The sequence below is a fragment of the Pyrgilauda ruficollis genome, unplaced genomic scaffold, assembly GCF_017590135.1.
Source record: "Pyrgilauda ruficollis isolate IOZ18807 unplaced genomic scaffold, ASM1759013v1 scaffold3, whole genome shotgun sequence".
NCBI lineage: Eukaryota > Metazoa > Chordata > Aves > Passeriformes > Passeridae > Pyrgilauda > Pyrgilauda ruficollis.
The window spans coordinates 6,364,497-6,389,366 of record NW_024524377.1 but is presented as its reverse complement, the minus strand read 5'-3'; the positions used below and the strand labels follow the sequence as shown (position 1 = coordinate 6,389,366).

At 36.8% G+C, this 24,870-nt stretch overlaps 1 protein-coding gene across 1 annotated transcript in view; it reads left to right on the top strand.

Annotated features, from left to right (window-relative positions):
- CCDC93 (coiled-coil domain containing 93) overlaps positions 1-24,870 on the top strand; it is a 34,595-nt gene that overhangs the window by 6,205 nt on the left and 3,520 nt on the right. The window contains exons 5-20 of the mRNA XM_041473290.1: positions 2,007-2,105; positions 3,169-3,225; positions 5,294-5,394; positions 6,918-6,957; positions 8,229-8,321; positions 8,786-8,836; positions 9,811-9,897; positions 12,900-13,016; positions 15,568-15,630; positions 15,810-15,883; positions 16,436-16,517; positions 16,892-16,963; positions 18,064-18,135; positions 18,402-18,510; positions 21,034-21,116; positions 24,196-24,233. Of these exons, the coding sequence (XP_041329224.1) occupies positions 2,007-2,105; positions 3,169-3,225; positions 5,294-5,394; positions 6,918-6,957; positions 8,229-8,321; positions 8,786-8,836; positions 9,811-9,897; positions 12,900-13,016; positions 15,568-15,630; positions 15,810-15,883; positions 16,436-16,517; positions 16,892-16,963; positions 18,064-18,135; positions 18,402-18,510; positions 21,034-21,116; positions 24,196-24,233 (1,238 nt within the window). The remainder of the gene's footprint in view (positions 1-2,006; positions 2,106-3,168; positions 3,226-5,293; positions 5,395-6,917; positions 6,958-8,228; positions 8,322-8,785; positions 8,837-9,810; positions 9,898-12,899; positions 13,017-15,567; positions 15,631-15,809; positions 15,884-16,435; positions 16,518-16,891; positions 16,964-18,063; positions 18,136-18,401; positions 18,511-21,033; positions 21,117-24,195; positions 24,234-24,870) is intronic.

Below are 24,870 nucleotides of genomic sequence, written 5' to 3'. Positions count from 1 at the left end.
CTGTGTATTTGTTGGGCACCACTAACTCAACATGTGCCTCCTTCTCAAGTTTATTAAGATTTAAGCTAACACTTGATGTGTTCCAGTTACATGTGGTATTTTGAGAATCCTTGGCATTTTTTGATTTTCCTTTCATCTGCTCACAGAAAGGTATCTTTGACAGATAGGGAAAATGAAGACTGTTAAGCAAGCCTCTTTTCCATTAAATATCTCCTTACCTCATGCCTGTGAAGGAATTTAGCAAGTAAGAAGAATCTAAATTTTAGTCTGTAAGAAGTGGGGAAAACTTCCTGGTGCTCTTTCCTCTTATTTTCTAGTTGGAAGCTCCTGAGGAAAACCACACTTAAACAGCACTCCACACAAAACATTCTGTGGTGTGTGCTACTCTTACACAGCTTTCAGGCTGTGATGATGCTGCTTAAAGTGGAAAGTTTGTATCTTGCTAATGTTTTTGCTTCTGAACCCTTATTTCCTTCACAGAAAAAAAAAAAAAATTCAAGCCAGTTGAGTTTCTTGTCCTGGTCACTTGATGGCAATGAATGGTTACATTTATCAGACACTAGGCTTCTTTCATAGGAAATCTATTCCTCCTCCTGTAAAAACAGTAGCACTAGGTGTTCTTTTCTCTCACCTGCTTTATCCCAAATCCTGGTTTGGGATATTACTTCTGGAAAGGAGAAATATGAATTCTAAACAGGGAGGAAATCTGCTTCTGGGTTTCTCCAAAAGCAGTGACTCAGTATTTGTAGCTGGCCAGTAGGTGGTAGAGCTGACCCATACAAGTCTTTTTTGATGGGCTTAGTTTTTGGCATAGAGAGGATTTTGGTTGAAAAATTGTGGCTTTCTGCCAGGTCCCTGTGAAGTTCTGTTTGCTCCACATACTGCAAGTTCCTCATTTCATCCCAGCCAAGACAGACTTTCAAGAAAACTTGTTGGTGTCACCAGAATACTGTGTTCTGAAAAAGACCATGCAAAATATAAAATGCTGACTACACCGTGTAGGAATTATGTATTTGATAATGGCACTTTATTCAATGCCCTGTTAAAATCAAGATTCCACTTGCTATCTGTAAATCTCAAGTCAATTTTCAAATACTACAAATGCTTGCTCTTAAGTCTGACATTGTGTCCCATTAGCTCTTGCACTGTGCAAGAATTTAGATGGATCCTTCCCTACAGGAAGAAGTTAGGCTAAGCTGGCTCACTGCCATAGACTGTATCAGAAATTTAAAAAAAATTTTTAAAAAATCTAACAAATATTCCATTGGGCAGCAGAAATTAAAAAAAAAAAATTTAAAAAAATCTAACAAATATTCCATTGGGCAGAAATGTCGTTGTTCTTCCTAATAAATTCTGCATATGATCACAGGCAAAAGTATATACACAGTGTTGTGTTGAGATGTTCTTGGTAATTAATATTCTTCATTTTCATCTCTTCTTGTCATCATGTTCCCCTCACTTTCCAGGGGTTCATGGTTATAGCACAGGAAACAGTTGTTGGTTCAAACTTGGATCCCACAACTGATCTCATCTCTTCTGTGACCTCCTGCACAGGCTGTCAACAGCCTGCAAGATTTATCTTCTCCGACATTGTTTAAAATGCACTTCAGTATTTTGTGGCTTTTTGTGTGGTCTTATAAATGTCAGAAGAAGCCTTTTTTCTTGCACAGGCATGTGGTTCTTCATGAGCACTTCATAGGCTTGAAAATCTGTCTGTTCCTGGTGGAGCTGTAGTCTTTTAAACCAGTGAGTGATCTACAGTAGGAGAATTTCATACAAGAAACATATGCACAGAAGAAAAAGAAATGTTTATAAAGTAGCTAATACTGACACATTTTGTTAGGGTTAGACCAAAGAGTTGCCACATTTACAAATAAATCACATGCTCCTGTTTCCATGCTTAAAACTGTGCTTTTAGCTTTTATCATGTATTAAATAATTAGGCAGAGTTTGGTGCTTGCTGCTGTTATTCTTTTGTTTTCAGCTAATACAATTTTTTTTTTCAGTGGCTGGTGAAACGTGCAATAGAAACAAGGGAAGAAATGGGAGATTATGTCCGTTCTTACTCTATATCACAGTTTCAAAAAACTCACAGGCTGCCAGAGGTAAGATCAAGGCATTTCTTGTTTCTGTTATATGTCAGATCTTCAGTTGCAGTACCAGCCTCACAGCTCTGACATCTGCCCACTTTACCAGAGTAAAGTGCCATTGTTTTGTGAGTGAGCATTAAAGGAATCCCTTACGAATTTATCTGGAAAAAAATTGAAGCGTTATTGTGACAAAAATTTTGTAGATTCTGGTTAACTTTTGCCCAATGATTGGCTTAGTTTTTCTGCAGTATTTGGTAATTTTGTCATTCTAACTGTTCAGAAACACCCAGCATGCTGTGGAGAGGCTAATGTAGCTAAGTAAGAACTAATATGCTGTTAATACTCTATAATTTGGGGTTCCTTTCACAGTGCTGACAGGCAGCTCTTGTCTTTCTGTATCCAAACCCCAAAATTTGTTCTTGAAAACTAGATTTGTAAAAAACTTCATTCAATAACTGAACCGCTCTTCAGCAATGAGATGAAGTTTCCTTGGTAGAGGAGGAGAGATTGAATGAGCTTGGATATGTGCCTGTAGTGCAAAGCCATCAGTTCTGTTCTTACATATCACAAGACAATTCCATTTTTAATATCTACTACCCAAGTGTTGTCCCTTAGTAACAGGATTAAAGGCAGATGGCCCTAGTATTGGGATAGACAGATTTTATTAACTTGGGATGGTTTTGATTTTGATTTTTTTTTAATTACTATCTTTAATGCTTAGAAACTAAACAGTAGAGGAAACTTCCCGTTTCCACATCAAGTCTATCCCAGCTTCATTTCTTAATAGTGTATTAAAGATTGGAGATCCCAGGAGTGGGCTGGGACTGCTTTTGTGTCAGGTACTGCATGAGCAGAAAGCAGCCAGGCTGCTGATCTGAACAGAGTTTTGCTGACCCCTCTCCCATCTGAAGACAGAAGCAAGTACTTGTCTTGTTACAGCAAAAAATGACTAACATTTCACCAAATCACTGGGCAACTCAGAAACTGTTTGACAGCTTTGTTTCACAGAATCATTAGAATGTTTGAAATTTAGTCTCCACTCCTGGCATTTTTAATTACCTCCACTGATGTCTTTCAGGATGATGAATTCATGCAAAGAAAAGAGAAAGCACTCAAAACGGTTACTGAGATCTGTGTAAGTATGTTAGATTTCCTTTTTTTATGGCCAAGTGAGTGGTTTTAGTAATGAAATGGAGGTGGTTAATTCTGGGTTAATTGGGTTTTCTCATGAGAAGATCCCAATTAAGTTACATGTTGATCTTCATACTTGAGACAGGTCTCAAATGCCAATATATACCACATTGATAGGTGTGCACTGTATGAGGAGATAAACCATATCCACTGCCTGCACGGGCTGTGTGGAATCCCACACTATCAAACAAAAGTCACAGGGTAGCTTACAGACTATTAAACCCTCAGCAGACTTAAATGTGTGTTTGAAGCTATCAGCAGTTGTGCTATTTGTCTTGAAATTAGTTAATGTGGTGATGATCTCAATTATCTGCATTTCAGAACTTGACTTTTTCACTTCTTGTATTAACAATGAAAGCAAACACCCTACTTCAGGAATGTTTTCTTCAAGTAGCAGATGTTGGTTAGGAAAGGTGGTCTCACCTGTGTTCTCCCTGTTCATATGCAAATCTTCTAACTCTTGGATAAGCTGTATCTATTTTTTGAAAGCTTGTTCATGAATGCTACAGAGAGGTAAAATAGTAAAATACCTAGGCTCTCTCACTCTCATACCTGAATTCAGCTGTCTGGCTGGCAGCTGGAGTTTCTGTCTTTGCTTTCTAATTTCCCTCTTTGCTTGGGACCATCAGTTCACCATTTCTGACTCACAGTAGTTTGCTACTGCTTTGGGAGTTTTTGGACCATCTTGATAAATTCCAGGGCAGCATTTGACAAGAGAGGAGAAATCTGGGTTTGCTTTGAATGGGACATTTTCAAGGCTCTTCAATAGAAAGTGAAATCCTGCTCTCCTGAGAAAATCACTGTTTTTTCAGACAGCTGTAGCCAGGCACCCTGAGTTCTTCATGCATAGATGGGGTGCTCAGTGCTGGTGTAAGGAGCCACATGAGAGGCTGTGTGATGGGCCAGACAAGTCACCTTACTCTCTTGTCAGGTTTTGGAGGGAGGTAGCTGTTTTCCTGTACAAATGACCTGAGTGCTGCTAAGCCTGCTACATGTGGTTGGATTACAGCATGTGTTTGTAGAATAACATTGCAATGAAAGTCTCCAGGTGATGACCAATGTAACTCCTTTGTTAATTTATTTGAATAATTGTCCTTGCTTTGGAAATTTCAATTACAGTTTCTAAAGTGTTGTTCCCCATGTTTTGATTGGGTTTTTTAATTACAATGAGTCTTTTACTCCAACTAGAAACACTTGCCTTTCCAGTGAGACATGTATTCTGTGTTACATGTTAGCTCACCCTCTATCAATTTGTACCTGTTTGAAATCTCCACTTTGGGATTACATCTTTGAAAGAGATGGAAAGCCATTTCAGCAATGTTATGGTGTAGGAATTGTTGGTTGAAAATAATAGTTTGTGTGGTATGGAGAGCCAGATTTAAAAAGAGATGTTCTCCCTTTTTAAATTGGAAGCAGCTCTATCAGTACAAAATAGTAATTGTGAATTCTTGTTTTATTTGATGAGCTGTTGTTGAGCTTTTGGATTACACTTGGATAGCAGGAGAAAAATGTCATTTTACTAACGAACTTCTTTTTTTTTCCCTTAAATTGTAATAAAATCTGTTTTAATTCCATTGTAACCCATGATCATTGAATAGATAAGTATTGTATTTAATTATCTAATCAGAGTTTAAAAATAGAATTAACTCACAAAGAAGGTAACATTTCTAGACACTGGCATTCGTGAAATAATTTTAATAGATATTGAGTGTGTTACTTTTTATTCTTCTTTCAAACATGACAGAAGAAATGGTTGAGACATTGTTTCATGTTAAACAGTCATTTATAATGTTTTTTTAAACTTAGAAAATTTCTATAACAAATTACTTAGAAATTAATTCAGTAAGGTTTTATAATGTAATTCCAAAGAGAGAAAGTGAAGGATGTTTATTTGGGTAAGTATATTGAGTTGGAAAGCAAACAGTGTGTATATCACTTTAGATGACAATTCCTCATTTATTTTTCTATAAAAAACCCTTTTACAAGCTCTGAACTCATTCACTGTCTTGCAGGAGGTTTACAAACCCCAGAGGAAATACAAACGTCAGACAGGAGCTGAGGAACTGCTGGATGAGGAATCAAAGGTTCATGCTACCCTTCTGGAATATGGCAGGTGAAAGGCTTCATTTAGCTCTCTCTGGGTATATAGTGTGTATTATGAGCAGTACAGATGAAATTTGGATTGTGATAGGGTTTTTCCTACTACTTCAGGATTGAGCTATTTCAGATTTACTCCTGTTTGGTTTCAGCTTTTGTGTCCTTTCCTGTAAGTTCTATGGGGACTGGACAGTCCTCATATTTGTGAACCATATTTTGTACAATGGGAGACCAGGTTTTATGCTCATTCTAGGGTGTGTTTTTTAATAAAAACAGCTTAGATGCATCATCCTTCCAGCTAGTGTGTGTCAGTCAGTATTGGGATTTTGCAAGCTCTGAACTCATTCACTGTCTTGCAGGAGGTTTACAAACCCCAGAGGAAATACAAACGTCAGACAGGAGCTGAGGAACTGCTGGATGAGGAATCAAAGGTTCATGCTACCCTTCTGGAATATGGCAGGTGAAAGGCTTCATTTAGCTCTCTCTTGGTTTTATAGTGTGTATTACGAGCAGTACAGATGAAATTTGGATTGTGATAGGGTTTTTCCTACTACTTCAGGATTGAGCTATTTCAGATTTACTCCTGTTTGGTTTCAGCTTTTGTGTCCTTCCCTGTAAGTTCTATGGGGACTGGACAGTCCTCATATTTGTGAACCATATTTTGTACAATGGGAGACCAGGTTTTATGCTCATTCTAGGGTGTGTTTTTTAATAAAAACAGCTTAGATGCATCATCCTTCCAGCTAGTGTGTGTCAGTCAGTATTGGGATTTTGCAAGCAATCCACTGAAAATTTGGTGAAAAAGGACCTGCAGTTGCTGTTGCTTCTTTTTCTTGTTCTCGTGTGGTTGCTGAATCATGGTTGAATGTTTTGTCTTCTCACTTTCCTGCAAACTTTCATTCAGAGACAAAGTTACCAAGGCTTTCAATTTTCCGTTATCTCTGAAAGTCCCTCTGGTTTACTGAGAGCTCTCCAAACGCATAAAAATAAAGTTACAGAGCTTCTATTTCTAGTTTCTATTTCCAGTTTTCTTTTCACAGTTTAGTGGTAAGGACATCTTGTCTGCTGTCTGAACTCTTAATACTTAATGAGTGCAGATTACATCGGAATTCCATTTTGTATCTTCTGGGGCTTCTTTTCCCCCAAAGCCATAGATTTTATTTTTTTTTTTGTCTCACTGTTTTGAGTACTTTCCTTTTAACAGTAACATGGACTGTAGTGTAATAGCTCAGGATCAACTTTCAAATGGGAAGAGGGCATTGCCTTTTCCTCTTATGAGGTCTATGTGACAGTATTTCATGGAAAGTCAAGATTTGCAAATCTTGATGGGAGGAATATGGAATATTCAGATGATAGATCTGAAACCATTCTGTAAATATGCTCCAGTACCTGCTTATTTGGTTTACTTGAAACATTTTAAAACTAATTTGATTCTGGCTGTTGGTGCATATCTTATGTTGAAAATTGATAAAAACTTAATGTATTTGTGGAAGTCATAAATAACAGTATTTTTCCTTCATGTTACTATTGTTCTTTTAGGAGATATGGATTTAGCAGACAAGCAGGAAAAACAGAACAGGTAAAAAATATACTAATTTAAAATGCTCAAATTGTGGGAAGAACTGCATTGTTGAAGAGTTGGTTACTGTTAAATCCTAAAAGAATACAGCAGAATAGACAACTATAACTTCTACTATTAACAGATTTTAAAAATGGCTAACTGCAATTAAAAATCTGCATGCCATGAAAGGTGTATATCTTGTCTGTTTAGTATCTTATAACTGAGTGTTCCATAATGTGATCATGAAAAGGTTTTTCTTTTTAAAGAACCATTTGACTTGGTAAGAAATATTGTAGACATTTATTGCAAAACACTTTGTTTAATGTGATTGATAAACCTATAAATAAATAAAATTATAAATAAATCATTGTCCTTCTTGAAAATTAGCATCCTTGCTGTGCTTTTGGTCATTCTGGCATCTTAAAATGTCCATAAAATGCAGGGTACCTGCAGTTTTGTTATTTCAATGCAGATATTAATTTGGCTACAAGTTTTTATTACAGAGATAATGAAGGTAATGCATTAAACACATCATGAACCCAACAATACATTGAGTAGATTAAAGTTGCTCTTCTTCATTGTATCAATATTCCACGTACAAATGTCACATTTAAGTTTTTATAAATGGAGATATTTCCCAATCTAGGCATGTCTGTTTTCCCCTCAGAGTAACCACTAGTCATGTTTGTAGAGTCCATTCTGTTTCTTCAGAAATTCTGTTACTTTTGGCATATTGTATATTAGATGTTCACCATTATTGTTGTGGAACCTGAGCTTCCAGTGAGGCCCAAGTGGACAGTGAAATTTGTTTGTGGTGTGGTAGGCTGACCTAGAAATTGAGTCTGGCTGTCCCCAGTTCTCTTTACTTCAGTGGTACAAATTCTTCTAACTGAACCAGACATGTTTGCAATTTTTATGTTGCATGTTTGTTACACCAATATTAAGTTGTAAAAACTATTTATTTTTTTAAAAAATTCAGTCTTGTCCTGTGTAGTAGGCATCATATTCTGGGTTGTCTCCTGAGGTTGGCAGCTCTCAGAAGGCTGTGGAATAAGGAATCTTCAGACCACATAAGTCCACAGGAAGCCAGAGACACAGTTGGAAGACTTGTGAGAAATCAGGAAGGCTTACATTTCAGTTGGCATGATTTGTAGGGTGAGGATGTTCCAGTAGCTGAAACGTATTCATATAAACAGAACAGCTGTATTCCAGTTTTCTCCTTGATGTCTTTCTTAACACTTTATAATATTGGAACTAGTTATAATAATGTCTCAATTTTTCTTCAAAAGACTGAAGATAAAAAAGCAGTGCTACCTCCAGGGCTTGCAGCAGCAGGGAAAGCTGAGCCTTGTGATGAAGATGACCTTCAGGCTGCTGAAGAGGTGAGCCCCAGGCACAGTAGGGATGGGAGTTACTAACCTGGGGGAGAGCAGCTATTTTTGCTGCCCAGTTGTTCTCCAAAAGAAGGAAAATTTCCATAGTCAGTTGAAGTGAGAGTGCTTCTCACAGGAGAATACAGAGCCTGAAAATTATGCACAAAAGTAATTCTTGTTGGTGTTTAACACCCAAAACCTCTTTGTTATTTATTGAATCTGATCATTTTTTAAAAGGTTGATTTTTGGTTGACAGTGGCAGCTGAATAGTCTGAGTGAAAGTTTACTGTTACAAGAAATTTTCCTTGCATTTGGTAACTTTAGCCACCTCTTCTTTTCACAGACTTAGGGCCCCAATACATGTTTAAAATACACATTATGTGATACTAATTATATGTATGTGTCCTTGGCAGAAAGATAACAAAATGATAGAAGTTAAATTGTTTTGTGTAATTCTTCATGTTTTGCTGTAGCTTCGCATTAAAACTCTGATGACTGGAATGGCTGCAATGGCAACAGAAGAGGTCAGTAGCATTTAAAACTGATACAGCTTTCTTTAAATTATGGTTAATTGTGGTAATGATTCTTAAAATCAGGCTGCTGATTCAGGTCTGAAGTCATGGAATGACTGTGTTTAAATTTTCATAAGAAGAGTGCATAAAAATGGTTGAATTAGGAAGACAGTAAATTTTACAGGGCTAATTAGTTCATCATTTGCCTTGAAATGATAATAACAATATAAATAAATGCCTATTTTAAATGGTTTCTACAAGAATTTCAGGGGAAAGACATTACTCTGCAGCTACCCAAGATGCACTATCTTTATTCATCTTGTGAAATTATTCAGAGGATTACTGGGGAGAGTGCTGGAAAACTGTGCCTTTCAAGGTTCTTTTCAAAGCACTTATAAATACAACAACATTAGTCTAAGAGACAGAAAATACTGGATATGTATCTTCTTTTCTTAATTTGTTGTGTTTAATGATCTAATGGAACTTGTAGTCTGTTCTTTGATTTCTGGGTGAAAGGACTGGAAATAATCTCAGTTGTTAAACATTGTTTCTGTTTATGCTGGAGTCATTAAAGGAAAGGTAATAATTAGTCTAGTCTCAGAGTTAGCTGACATGCTTTCTACAAGAAATCCATTGTAGAATTCAGTTCTGTTTGAAAACTGGTTTTATACATGCATGCAGTTTAAAGGTGAATTCTTGCACATGTCTGGATGCTTAGAGGTTTATTAAGCAAATGCAAAATTCAGTATAAAGAATAAAAATTTCGTTTCTGAAATATGAATAAAAATTTGCTAAAAGGATTTAAGTGAGACATTTCTATCAGCAAAATTAGGTTTGGGGGGTAGAATGTTTCCCGGACTTTTCTTATGATTAGGGATTTTTACTCATTGTGCAAATTTCTGTTTAGCATTAGAACTTATTGGAAATTATCATGTAAAAGTGCAGGCAGTTCCAAAGCTCCAAGAATTTTCTTGATACAATTGCAGGGCAAACTGACAGCAAGCACAGTTGGCCAGATTGTTGGGCTCCAGTCAGATGAGATCAAGCAAATTGTGTCTGAATATGCTGAGAAGGTAAGTGTGTTACCTGAGTGGGTTTAACAACATGGTGTTTGATAGCTTTTTAATTTAGGCTTGAAGCTGCCAACTTCATTGCCATGATTCTCTTGAAACACACTATTTAATACATGCTGTGGGCAGCAGCACAGGCAGAGTTCAGAGTTAAACATACCCAGGCTTTTGGTGTGATAATACATATCCCTAAATTGCATTTGTGACTAATTTGGGTTTAAGCACCTGCCTAAATGCTTTCATGGATGAAGAGGGGCCTGAGTTGTATCTATTCAAACTAGAGGCCTAAATTCTTGATATGCTTTAAAATGTTCAGTGTTAAGCACAGAAATACAGCTCTGTGGGCCTGCTCAGAGAAAAGTGTATGCCTCCTCCACTCAGATTTCCAGATGTTTGCACTGGACTCCAGTTGTCAGCCATGCCCTGGATCTCAAGTTTTGAATCTCATCTCATCAAACCCAACCTTTGTTGCTTTGAGAAGTCAAAGCAATTAAATGTGTGTGTTTGCTCCAGTTACTGTGTTCAGCTGTGATTGTTTTTTGCAGTAATGTGAAAAGAAAATCTGGCTCTTCAAGCAATTAATGCATCCAATACATCACTGCCAGATATGAGTTATAGGTCGCTCTTACTTGTCCAATAGTCTTCTCATATTTCTTCCTTTTTGTTGACACATTTGAGGTATGGAGCTTTCCCATTTTGGAGATAAACCCTATAGCTCAACAGCAAATTCTTGGCCTTTCTTTATTATAAAAGATTGGAAGAACAGAAGCCCAAGGGTCATATTTCAATGTTACATTTCTTCTGTTCTGAGAGAAGGGAGCCGGACCTTGACTATTATAGTAGAGCTATGATTAATACTCTGAAAAGTAAGAACTGATTCAAGTCAAACCAAAAATATATCACTTTTCAAATCTATGGGATGTGATAAAAAAACTAGAACTTCTGTGCACGTATGCATGCACCAGGAAGAGAATTAAGGATGTTATCAAAGGGTTTATTGAAGCATCAGCAATGTTTGGATATAATTCTAATAGTCTTAGCCCCTGGTAACTGTACATAACCTGAGAAACACAGCAGTGCTTATTTGTTTACCAGAGTTTTGTCTTACCACAAGCCCAGTAAAGATACCTGACAAGCCAAATTCGAGGTCTGATGTTGCCATGGGCCAGGACCTTTCTTACAAAGGCATTTTTGCATAAGATCCATGCTTAGAATTTTCTGCATTTGCCCCTCCATTCTTTTGCCATGTTAACCTGCTGGGTGAACTGAAGGAAGGATTGTAGTGTTGTTCCTCACCTTCTGAAAATATTGGCAGAAAATTATGAATGAGTAGCAAATTGATCATCTTTAAACAGTCACAGACATTAGTGATTGTTCTTTCCCATTTTCCAAAAGCAAGATGTAAAGTTCACTTCTTGAAATATGATCCACTTTTTTTTTTTTTAATGCCAAAGCTGTACTACATGGATTTTTACTATTTCTGCAAAAATTAGTCTCAGACTGGTTTACCTCATGTTTCTTTCTCTTGCATTTCCATTTTTCTCCATTTGTATCTTATGCATGTAAGAGGCTAAATCTGTGGTGAGAAGGATAAGGTTTTGGAATGCATAACATGATGAAGGAATGTGATTTGACTAAATAGTGAGAGGAATAAGTAAGACTGAGTGTATATTTGTTGAGTAGTTCAGGGTCACAGGTGTTGCTTAGAGTAATTTCTTCCCTTCCTAGAAACAAAAGCAGAGAAAGCTTCTGAATTGTTGGGTTGAGCCATCAGAATTGGTCTTTTCTTGCTGTGGATGTAAAAAGATAACAGATCATTAAGCTGCTCTTCAATATGAATTACATAGAAAATGTAGAGGAGGAATACAGGCTTTGCCTCTTATTTTCATTTAAAATTAAGCTGCTTACCCATCTGCCTGGAGTGGAACCAGGAGCAAATAGGAGTGAAGAGTATATCACACTTCTTGTAGCATTTTAGCTGATTATGCATTGTAGCAGTTGTCAGCATTTGGTAATTATTCAAAAAGCACTTAGTATTGAAGTCTTTGACAGACTATAAATTAGCACTTGAGGTACTTGAAAATTAACTGATTTTCTAGTGAAATATTGGAAAATGGATTAAGTGAAAAAAAGAAGTCTGAGTGCATGAAGCAAATTACAAAAACAGATGGATGTAAGTATCAAAGTGAAGACTTTCAAAAGGTACAATTAATTTTTAGGCAAATAATCCCTTAGAGATCAAGATATCACTGGTTTTTAATGATTCTTTTGTCTACTGCAAATATACAATTTCTATTCTAAATGTTATTTTTTGTAAAGAATGTTTCTGTCAGCTTTGCTTTCACAATTCAGAGAGAAGAGGAGGCTGGATCCATATTGCTGTCTCTGTTATACATTTATGAGATGCTCCTGGCAATGCATGCTGGACTGAGTAGTTCTCAGAGGCTGGTGTCAGCAATACATGTGCTCACACATAAAAAACCCCAGAGATTTTTACATACACTGAGTATGCCATTGTCATTCAGCGTGGAGATGCATCCAAGCCTCTGTTTCAGAATACACTATTGTTCAAGGCTTGTGAAAATTCTGGAGCTACTTGCTGGGGTGTGGAACATCTCTGATTCAACAAGTTACTGCAGCTTAAGGTGGTTTTTGGTATGCTTGTATTTTTTCCATTGAAGAACTCTACCAGGTTTAACCATAATGCTGATGCAAAAAAATTGTCTATCTTCTAGTGCACTGCAGTATTTTCCACCTGTCCCAGGGCAACTGACTTTTTTAGCTTACTTTACATGTAAATTTTGGAATATAATTTAGTTGTTCAGCGGCTTCATTATTTTGATATGAGGTAAATCATTCGGATGTGAGTCATTCTTTTGGATAGTGGGACACAGTTCTTGATGAGGAATATCACAGGTGTGTCCCACTTTGGTATTTCCTGAGCTTCTGTAGAAGCAGAAAACAATGCTGTGAGGTCCAAATGGCTGTTGTTATTGGTTTTTCAGCAATCTGAGCTTTCTGCTGAGGAGCGACCAGAAAGGCTTGGAGCTGCCCAGCAGCACAGAAGGAAGGTGGCATCTCTCAACAAGCAGATTTTGCAGAAAACCAAACTCCTCGAAGAGGTAAATATAGTGTGTGTAGTAAAGAAGAAAACATTGATAAAAGTGGTTGATCACAAAGTTTTTGCCGTCCAGAAAATACCTGCAAGCCATCTTCTGCACCGGCAACTTGTCATGCTGAGCACTGATTTCTCTGAATGTCTTGCTTGCATTGCCCTTGGATTGTGAGAACAGGTTGTGTTCTTGGGGCAGTTAGCTCAGCCTTAATTTTGGGAAGGACCATGATTTTGCCATTTTAACAGTTGAGGGCCCTTTAATTCTGTGCAGCTTGTTTTCAGTGCATAACAATCTCAGTGCTGTTTTTATATGGGGAAAAAATGTACTGACAGCTGTAAGCCAAATATAATCCTTTTATCACTTTACTAAACTAAGAATTTCCTGGCTGAATTTCATTTACCACTTGCCAAAAGCAGCTTTTGAAATCAGTGACAGTCAAGAACCCGGTCTTTTGAAAAATATTTATGGAGTTCTGGCTTCAATACTGCAATAAATTTTGGCAAGATTTCTCAAAACTAACAATTCATGTCAGTTTTCATGAGATGTAGACTGCAGACTTAAATTTTTTTCAGTTACTTAGAATAAAATTTATTGGTGAATTATTGGTGAAAAATTATGAAAAACAAAAACCAATCTTTATTTTTATAAATTTGGCTTTGGAAAGGGAAGAGTGGAGCATTAACTCACAGCTCTGTGTTGTGAATAGCAAACTAAAAGCAACATGAAAGGGGGTGGAACTGAGCGACATGTGCATTTCCTGTTTGCTCACTTTTGCTCCACTTTGTAAACCATGTCCTATTTTTGTTGTTACTATTTGCAATCTTAAATAATGAGAAATTTAAAGAAGGATGTTCTTCTAAAATTAGCTTCTGTAAATTAATTGACAAGTGAAATATCTAATATTTATGATACATATTCTGCTCACTGCCTTATTAGACTTTTCATAGTTACATAGAGGAAAACCATAAAGCAGCTTGGTTATTTGATGTGGAAGTGTCTGTGCTTTGGTGCCATGGTGCTTCTGTAGCTGCCCAGCAGCACAGAAGGAAGGTGGCATCTCTCAACAAGCAGATTTTGCAGAAAACCAAACTCCTCGAAGAGGTAAATATAGTGTGTGTAGTAAAGAAGAAAACATTGATAAAAGTGGTTGATCACAAAGTTTTTGCCGTCCAGAAAATACCTGCAAGCCATCTTCTGCACCGGCAACTTGTCATGCTGAGCACTGATTTCTCTGAATGTCTTGCTTGCATTGCCCTTGGATTGTGAGAACAGGTTGTGTTCTTTGTGTTCTTGGGGCAGTTAGCTCAGTCTTAATTTTGGGAAGGACCATGATTTTGCCATTTTAACAGTTGAGGGCCCTTTAATTCTGTGCAGCTTGTTTTCAGTGCATAACAATCTCAGTGCTGTTTTTATATGGGGAAAAAATGTACTGACAGCTGTAAGCCAAATATAATCCTTTTATCACTTTACTAAACTAAGAATTTCCTGGCTGAATTTCATTTACCACTTGCCAAAAGCAGCTTTTGAAATCAGTGACAGTCAAGAACCCGGTCTTTTGAAAAATATTTATGGAGTTCTGGCTTCAATACTGCAATAAATTTTGGCAAGATTTCTCAAAACTAACAATTCATGTCAGTTTTCATGAGATGTAGACTGCAGACTTAAATTTTTTTCAGTTACTTAGAATAAAATTTATTGGTGAATTATTGGTGAAAAATTATGAAAAACAAAAACCAATCTTTATTTTTATAAATTTGGCTTTGGAAAGGGAAGAGTGGAGCATTAACTCACAGCTCTGTGTTGTGAATAGCAAACTAAAAGCAACATGAAAGGGGGTGGAACTGAGCGACATGTGCATTTCCTGTTTGCTCACTTTTGCTCCACTTTGTAAACCATGTCCTATTTTTGTTGTTACTATTTGCAATCTTAAATAATGAGAAATTTAAAGAAGGATGTTCTTCTAAAATTAGCTTCTGTAAATTAATTGACAAGTGAAATATCTAATATTTATGATACATATTCTGCTCACTGCCTTATTAGACTTTTCATAGTTACATAGAGGAAAACCATAAAGCAGCTTGGTTATTTGATGTGGAAGTGTCTGTGCTTTGGTGCCATGGTGCTTCTGTGCAAGTCTTGAATTGCCCTGACTTATCTGGAGAAGTATAAAATGGGACTCATTCTTAGCTTGGTGTGAAAGTAGGCCAGTACAACCAGGCTAGAAAAGTTTGAGCAGTTTAGCAGAAATTCTGTCCAATAAGTCACCATTCTGTTGGCCTCTATTTTGGAAAAGCTGTTGTTTATTCTGGGACTTTATACACCTAAAGGATCAGGTGGTAAATGTTTGCTATTAGTAATTAAATATTCAGTCAGAATTCTTGCTATCAGATGCAGGAGTAGCTGACAGGAAAAGACAGTGTTTGTTATGCTTGGCCTGCTGTTTGACAGACAACCATTATGAGCAGCTCAAATATTCTCTGTTCTCCATTACAGGTGTAATTAGTGTGAATATAGATCCAACAGATCCAACTCTTTTTTTTTTTGTCTTTTGTAACAGTTGCAAGCTAAATGTGCTGATCTGCAGGCAAAATGTACCAAAGCAAAAAAGACATTAACAGAGGTAATCTTTGTTTTTTTCTGTGTTGTTTGTAGCTGAAACTTTTTTGAGAAATTTTGTTTGTGAAGGGATATATTAAACACTGAAGGTGTTTGCCAACTTAACTCACTGATCTCATGGTGTGGGAGAGTCAATTTATTATCAATCAATTTAGTATTAATTTATTATTAATTAACCCTTAGGTTAAGAGTTACAGTGAAAAGCTGGACAAGGAATTGGCAGCCTTAGAAACAATAGAATCCCAAGCAGATTCTAGGTAAGTTTCTTCCTTTGTTATCTTTGAAATTCTGAAAAATGATGGTTTTAAAATGAATCATTCAATGTTTCTTGGTTTGTCAGCCTTAACAAATAACTAAAATTTAAAAATTAAATTATTCTCCAGCTTGCTTTCCAGAGACAGGGAAATACTGCAATAGGATTCAGTCAGAATGAAAAGTGTCAGTCTGTAGTTCAAAATAATTGTAGGTGTTTAAAGCAGAAGAACCCTAGACACATCTGACAAGTAGATGATGCATTCTTGATTTATTTTGTTCATATTTGAAGCCTTCATCTCACATAAATTAAATAGAATTCTCTCAAAACTTTCACAATAATGAGGCTAAAACATAACAAAGCCATCAGAAAATTCAGTGTAACACTCCATCTTTATTTTGACCTTGGTATATCAGTGCTGATATTTGGTTTTAATTTACCCAGGTTTTATTGTAAATTTATTTAGAACTAAGCTTGTTTTAATATATGTTAATTTTCAATCTGTTTAAATTAGAAACTAAAAATCTAACATAGTTTACTGGATCTTCAAATTTAGCATATTACAGAGTCTGCGAGCACTGGTGGCCATGAATGAAAACCTAAAAAGCCAAGAGCAAGAGTTCAAAGCACATTGTAGGGTAAGTTCCAGTGTCTCCTGGAAGGATTCATTTAAAACTTGGTAAATAAGCACTTTCCTGGTGTGTTGCTGTGCTGTGTGTGCCTGTCTGACATCTGTCCCACACCCCCAGGTACTGCTAACTCCAGGTTTGTGGTGAATATTAGCACCCCTGGATCAGGGAGGAGTGAGGAAGGATCCAAGCTGGTGTGGCCTTCCTTAATACCCTTAAGCAGGGAATGCTGTTCAGTCTTCCAAATTTAAATATTATGTGTGTGGTCAGCTCTGAAATTTTGTTAGAAGTTGTATTGTCAAGATTCTTCCCTCCCCTCTTAAGAGAAGAGGTCTCAGTTAAAAAAAAAATCAAAAATAAATCAACTTTTTCTTGTTTTAAAGGAAGAAATGGAGAGACTACAACAAAATATTGAGACTCTGAAAGCCGAAGCAGCAGAAGATGGGGAGGAACAGGTAATAGCAAAAGTCCAAGTTCCAATTTTCAGATTGCATTTGGGAATATTTGTTTAAGTCTTTCTGACTTCTGGAACATTCTGGTAAGCCTTAAAGTATCTGCTGGGATATTTAAAAAGCTCTGTAAAGCCATAGTTCAGGCTAATAGTCCTAGAAATACAAGAGTCTGCAAACAGCAACAGCATTATCTGTTCTTTTTGCAGAATCCATGGGACTCTGCTTGTAGATGCTTTTGTGCCTTTTTCTTCTTTCTTTGTAGTACCAGAGAAGAATCTCTGGGTGTTGTGCTAAAAGCTGTGCATATCTCTGACAGAAACATGTCTTCCTCAGAAAGAATGTCTGGTTTGGTTTTTTTTTTTCTTAGAAGTGGGGTTATCTGAAGGATGGAAGCATGAGCTTTCAGTGGCTCGGTGCACTGCATGCAGTGAGCAGCTGTCAGAAGTTAGACTTTAACACAAGTGCATCCAGACTGATGGCAATGAATAATGAATGAACAGAGAAGGAAAAGCTTCAATGACTTTATTTTCAGTGGGTAAACATTTGATGCATTCATACCTCTGGAACAAGGCAGATTACAACTTCTATGATGCTGCTGTCCTCCTCAACACAGCATGAAAAAAAATTAAAGTGCAAATTGAAATCTTAAATTTTTTAGCAAGAAAAAGTTAGCTTGAAGTTCACACTGCAGGAAGTTTAGACCACATGTCAGAGGGTTTACGTTCTGTTTAGGTGTCTTGTTTATTCTTAACCCCACCACTGAATCAAAGTATAAGCACTCAGACAAGGGGTACTGACAATCTTTGGATTTGTATTTTCATTTAAAGTGTGACTGGTGTGAAGCAGTGCAAAAGCTATTGATAACTCTTAAAAATATCAGAAGTTAAAAACCATCTAAATGCCCTTGTTTAGAGTAAATAATGTTAGGCTTTTAAAACAGGTAATGAATTATTATTTTAAAAAACCCCAAACAATAAATGGCAGTGATATTGTGGGAGCCACAGGTAGGCAAAACCACAAAACAAACCAAATCTGCCCATTTTTTCACTGCAGCTCTGATATGCTACTGTAATACACAATTGTTTTGGGTTCTCAACTTTCAGGAGCCAAATAAGATTATAGAACAGCAGTACAAAGCTGAGAAAGAGAAACTTCAGAAGATCCGCCTGCTACTGGTGAGTTACTCTTTGTGTCCTTACTTGTACAAAATTGCTGATGTTTGTCTTATCTTGTAGCTTCTAATTCTTTGTCTTGTTCTAATTTTAACAAGTGTTTCTGTCACAAATCAATTGCAAAAAAAAAAAAAAATTGGATCCTTAGCCAAAACTTTTTGTTTTTAAAATCAATTATTTAATAACAAAGTATTGCTGGGGGGGCTTCATCCATTTTAAGAAGAGAACAAGAAGAGGCTTTGTTTTCTCCCTCCTAACTTTCTATTCAGGCACGAAGAAACAGAGAAATAGCCATTTTACAGCGCAAGATTGATGAAGTACCCAGCCGAGCTGAGCTCACACAGTATCAGAAGAGATTTATTGAACTTTACAGTCAGGGTATGTATATCAAGCAGGACCATCCTGCTGAAGGCTAAAGCCCTGAAAGGAGGGCAGTTGCATTTTAAGCATATGGCATGTAACAACAGCACCTACTCATTTGGTGGTATTTTAATGGTTTTTGGTATTCATGTTACGCAGAATATTTTTGAGGTTTTGTAAGCTGGGCTTTAAGAATCTTCCAGAGGGTGAAACTCAGTGCACAAGATCTCTGGATGAAATTTTGTCTGCAGCAGGTTCTATCATTTAGGTTAATGGCCAGTATGTTCTGAAAGTCCTTAATTCACCATTTACAAATGAGAATTGCTGTAAGTTTGAATCATGTTTAATTAATTTGCCTTACCATTAGATTGTTTTTGTTTCCACTGACATGATGTAACTGGTTCTGAACCAAACTATGTCAAGAAGTACAAACATTCTCTTGAGGGGTTGGTTTCTTTCATTTTTAATTAACACAATCCTGCCATATCTTTGTAGGAGGAGAATACAAATTGTCTTTAGCTGTTATGACCAGAAATTATAAAATTGGAAAAGGTGCAAATGGAATAAAATTTCAAAGTTGTTCCACTAAACTGATAACAGACCAGTATGCTTACTGGTGTATATTTAACTGGCTTGAGTGCTAGCATAAGAAAACCTAGCTAATGATTCAGAGGCATTCTGCATTTATTAATATATGTGTGAAGCAAGCTCTGGAAGGGTGAGCAGTTCCAAACTGGTTATCTGAGTTGGGATCCAAATCCCCTGCCCTGGTGAGGCATCTCCAGTGGCACAGTTCTGTGCTGTCCTCCACATGGATTGTCCAAATACATGGAATAGATGTGAGTACAAGTCCAGTACTTCTTCCCCCCTCTTTGCTGTGCCATGCAGTTCATTTAATCAAGTCCAGCTATAAAGAACTTTGTTGTTTTTCCTTAAAATTTCTGCACGTTCTCTGTCATGTCTAATTCTCTGTCATGTGTGGTCAGAGCTACCTGCTCAAAAGATGGAGCTTCCTTTATATCTGAAGTACAGAGAGACTAGCATCAAAGAGACTTGGGCAGCTTTGGGTGTGGATTTAAGACGCTTTGAATTTTATGGGACTTTGTTTCCTAAAGTACAAAGTGTGAGTAGTATCTCAGGATAACACACTGCTCAGTTGTGGTTGGGAACCTGCATTGCACAGGCTAGGCTTCTAGAGAAATTAGGTGGAAATCTGTAGCAAGTTTTTCTGTGAATTATTGTATTTTTAGAGGTACTTAGAGGCTTCTCATTTAGCCAGATTCAGGTTATCTTTAGTTGCCAAAACATGGTTTTTTTTGAGCTTTGCTTCAAGGGCTTAGACAGGACAATCTTCAGCACTAACCTCAAACATTAGTGATTTTGTGATTTTTGTACCAGAATCCTTTTCAGTTACAATATTCAGTGTTTTGGTTTTGACCTAACTGAGTCTCTTCCTTTGAAAATGTTTAAGAGAATCAATGAACCAATTGGTTCCCTCTTCCTCTTGTCCCTTTGTTTTACCCTGCATGGGTTCTGGTGTGTTCCATAAGCTGGCACAACTTTCCAACACAGGTGAAATGTTGAAAGGTTTTCTGAGTTGTTTTGTGGAATCCTCTCATGAAAGACTTGTGACTACCAGAGCTGCTGGAAGAACAAAAGGGGGTGCATGAAGGAAATGCTTTGGGACAGGCCTCTTTCATTAGGCAGCAGTTCTACAAATCCCAGGCTAATGAGCAAGATTTCACCAAGGTTTATCATTTTTAACCCATACATTTTTTCCAGCTTGTGGTTTCTAGCCAGAATTACTTTGCTGCCTGTTGAACTCTTTCCTTGGGAGTCAGAAATATATTGGATTTCCTTAGGCATTGAAGAACTAAAGGCTAGAGGAACACTCAGCAGATTTGAGTATCATCTTGTAGGCCCAGTGGGAAGGCATGTCTGAGCCTTGCCTTCCCAGCTGAGCTCTGACCAACATCTGCTTTAACCACCTAAACCAGAAAGTATTAATTCTATCACCACACATAGATGATAAAGAAGATAAAAATACTTAAAAACAGCAAAAGCTCTGTTGGGCATCTTGCACATGTGTAGCTTGACATTTATAGTCTAATGCACTTTTTTCCCCGCACAGTGCTACCAAAATTATCTGCTCTTCCCTGTCCCTGCTGAGGCTGTGCCCCTCCAACAACCCAGGCAAGGCCACTGTGAGCAGCACATCTGCCTGGGTGGTGGCAGGGTACAGCTTGGGAAGGAAGCACAAACAGGCAGCTGATGGTGCCAGCATGGGCTGGCAGAAAGGGCTGTCAGCAGTTGGGGCTTAATTTAGACACTGAGCTGTGTTGTTCTTATAAGAGATGATAGCTGGAACCCTGCTGAGAGAAACTCTGCAAGGATGTTCCCTCTGCATGTACATTGGTGACTGTGTTCCATTATTGATAGTGGAAAATGTTATAGAAAGTCTACAGAGTATTTTTACAGATTCCATTTTACCTCATATTCTTTTATTATTCTACCCCTTTTTTTTTTTTTTTTTGTTTGTAGTCTCAGCAACTCACAAAGAAACGAAGCAGTTTTTTACTCTTTATAATACACTGGATGATAAGAAAGTATATTTGGAGAAGGAGGTAAGAAAATGTTATTACTATTTTCCAAGTATTCAGTCTTTGGGGAAGGAAATAAGTTTTCGCTTGGCTTTCTCCATATTCAGTCCTGTCAGAGCAGAGTTACTGGTCTTTGTAAACAAAAATGGAACAACAGATTCATAAGAATATTTGTTGAAGGGCAATGGAGGGGCAATGGTCTGTATTGTAAAAGAATTGCTGTTAGTACAGCATGTTTGAACACTCACTGTGCTCTTGAAACCTGAGTAACATTTGATCAGCAAATATCTCTAATCATAGCACTAAATCACCCTTTTTTCTCTTTTTAGTCGATAACTTTTATTATGTACTCAGACCACAGCAAATTCCAGCTGCTGTCAGCAACATCAGAGTTAGTTCTCAGGGTCTGAGCTGCCTACACTTAATTTGCTGGTGATTTTACTGGGTCAGAAGAGTAGTTTTCATACAAGAATGGGTTTTTTCCCCTCCTCTTTCCCATCTTATGTAGAGTAACCTTCTTTTTTGGGCCTGAGTGATTTCAGTCTTCTTTTTTGCAAGTGTCTGATTTCAGTAAAGATGGAGAAATAGGAGGAAAAAAGAGGAAATTAAAATTATGACTTTACTTTTAAAATACAAAATGTTTTGATACCTCAGGTTTCCCTGTTTATTCTAATAAAATAAGAGCAGATTAGTGAGTTTTGCATTATTTAGATATATTTCTTTAGTTTGTAAGACAAGCAGTGGTCAAATTTCTCTCTATGTAAAGACACTTTTTCAGTGTCCTTTCACATCCTGTTTTGGAGATCATGTGCAACCATTTCCTTCCCTTAAGCAGCTGATTCTAATCCACATTAGGGAGTTTTCATTTTTTCCATTCAGAAAAGTCATATACCATATTTAAAAAAATGCATGAAGTACAAGCTATATTACTTAACATTACTTTAACTTCTCCCCTACATTAGCATTTAATACAGATTTATTTGTTGGAGGTTTTGTTTTATTTTTTGGTTTGTTTTTTTTGAGGGCAAACCTGAAAATTTAAACATTATAGAGAGACTGGTTTTGAAATGGGGGCATAAAAAGCAGATTATAGAGAATATAGAAACAGAATGTAGAACAGATTTGCTTCACTGTTGTATAAACTGGGAGTACTCTTGCCAAAATAATTCAGTGCTTTTGGGGGGTTCACAGGGGGAATTCTGAATGTCTTCTGATGTCATCTTAACCTAGTTAAGTGTGTAATATCATTGAGATTCCTTGAGATGCATTTAATATTAGAACCAAGGTTTCAGCAAGTAAATATTGTCCAATAGTATAAAACATGTCTTTGCTGTTAGAAGTAAATGCAAAAGGTTTCAGCAAGTAAATATTGTCCAATAGTGTATAAAACATGTCTTTGGCATCTGTGCTTCACAAAGATTTCTGGAATATACTTGCACTTTGTCTTGTTCCTGGGTTTTGGGGAGACTTTTTTCCCCTTTTTCCTGCCCAAACTAGCCCTTTTGTAAAACACACTGAGCATCATTGCTTTAAAACAACAATAGTAAGAATTGTTGTTCAGTTGAATTTTGGCTATGAGGATTTTAGTTCTGTCATGAAAGTCTCTGTGATCATGGCTCATATTTAACACTATTTTGAGAAAGATGCATTTTTTAAAATGGTTTAGAAGTAATTTTTTTCATAATGTCTTTCAATTTTGGGGTGTATATGCTGATTTCACTGTAGTGTAACACATCCACACTCTTCCTATGCTGTAACCCTGCTGGGCAGGGTTACTTTTCCTGGCTTGAATGTATATATACATATATATATATATATATATATCTCTTTATAAACTGTAATCATGGAGTTTAGCACAGGCTTAGTGGAAATATCTTGAGGCAGGGATGTGAATGTGGCAAATATTGATGACTAATGCAATATTTTCACTGCTGTGAATTACAGGAATTTTTAAGCATCTTGGCTGCTTGGGAGTCTGTTCAGAATTTGAGTTTTCCAAGGGAAGGTCAGGAGCACCTGCAGATTCTGCCATGCCTGCTTATTGCTGTCTCATTCAGGTGGAGGATTTTAGATTTAGGAGAGATAAGTTCAGCTTTCTGTGGCAGTAGGGCAGGTGATTCTGTTTGCAGCCCTTGGGTTTGCAGAACTCTTCAAAAGGAGAAACTGCTTGGAAGGCTTAACCACAGGAGACTTGCAAGATGTATTTAAAACTGAGAGAAAGGATTGCATTTAATTTCCAGTTGTTGAATTTTAATGCTCTCAGCAATATGTAAAAAACAGGGAAAAAATCAAAGGCAGTTACATAGGATGTATTCCATATAGTTTTATTAGTTGGGGGAATTTATACAAGTAGCAAAATATTCCTGGGAATAAATGTTAGAAATGTCTATTTTTGTTTTCATTCAGTGCAATCTTACTGTCTTGTCAGAGAAGCCACATCTCTGAAATGCCATTCTGTACTTTTTATGAGTTCACCTTTTAGCAACCAGTAAAATACACATAAGCAAAGTGAGTAATGATGCATGGCTGATAGGGAATCTGTAAGCCTCATCTGCACAATAAAAGCAGTGCAGGAATTCACCTGCTGCTCCTGCACTGCTTGGAGAGTCTTCAGAGCCCTGTGTAGAAATAGAATTTGTTGAGTGGTTCCCATCTCAAAGGCAAAAGTGTTCTTTCCTGTTTATTTGTGATGTGCTTGTGCACATGTCAACAGTAACTGTTGAACACTGGACCAGCAGCTGCTTTTATGTCAAATTCCAACACATGTTGTACACATGTACAGGCCATTTTACTTTATTGCTTTAGTTTGGGAAGGCATCGTGCTGGAAAACTCTCAGTGGTATAACTGAGTGCCAGTAAAATTAAAAATATCAGTTGTGGTCCAACACTTCTGCTTCAACCAGTGGGATAGATTTTACTAAATCAAAAGGATTGTGGTTTATCTTCTGAAAGAAAACTCATGGTGATTTTTGTACATCTGTCCGCTTTTGAGGGCATTATCTATATAGTAATTTTTTTTTAAATAAAATTCATCTTATTGTCTGTGAAAACTCATACCAGAAAAGACAAATGTATATTTTCCTCATTTTTTTCCAACTCACAGGTTAACTTATTGAATTCTATCCATGACAACTTCCACCAGTAAGTGATGGTTCTTTATCTCATAATAGTTGCAAAGAGTGGTAGAGTTGGTTGGAGAAGTGGGGGAGGGCATCAGTTATAGAGACTAAAAAATTTCTTAGAAGCTTGTATAGTCAATAAACTATTCTATAAATTAGTTTATAACTCTGTTTAAGCCACTTTGGGGAATCATGGACTTGGAATTACGTAACTTTTATAGCCAACATATGTTTTAAATATCTGACTCTTTAGATGTGGAAATTCAGTCATAATTTTCCTGGAGTTAATTTAAGTATTTTCCTCCTTTTTGTGGAGTTGTGGTTATTACATTATGTACAAAACATTAGACTGGGATGTATTTCAGACATATTTATTATAAACTACCTCTGTATTTGGAGATTTTGATACATTGTGGAGTCCGTGTAAAATTGTGGTTGCCTTGGAATTCATGGTCAAAGATCAGTCTGTGAATCAGCCAGTGTTTATTTTTCTCTAATGATTCGAGGTCTAAAATGACTTGTAGGCTTTCCCTGTTACAGTGAGAAATTGTACAAAATTTGCTGTTCTCCTAGACCTCAAGTCACCTTCTTCCTCCTCCCAATTACAGTGAGAAATTGTACTACAAAATTTGCTGTTCTCCTAGACCTCAAGTCACCTT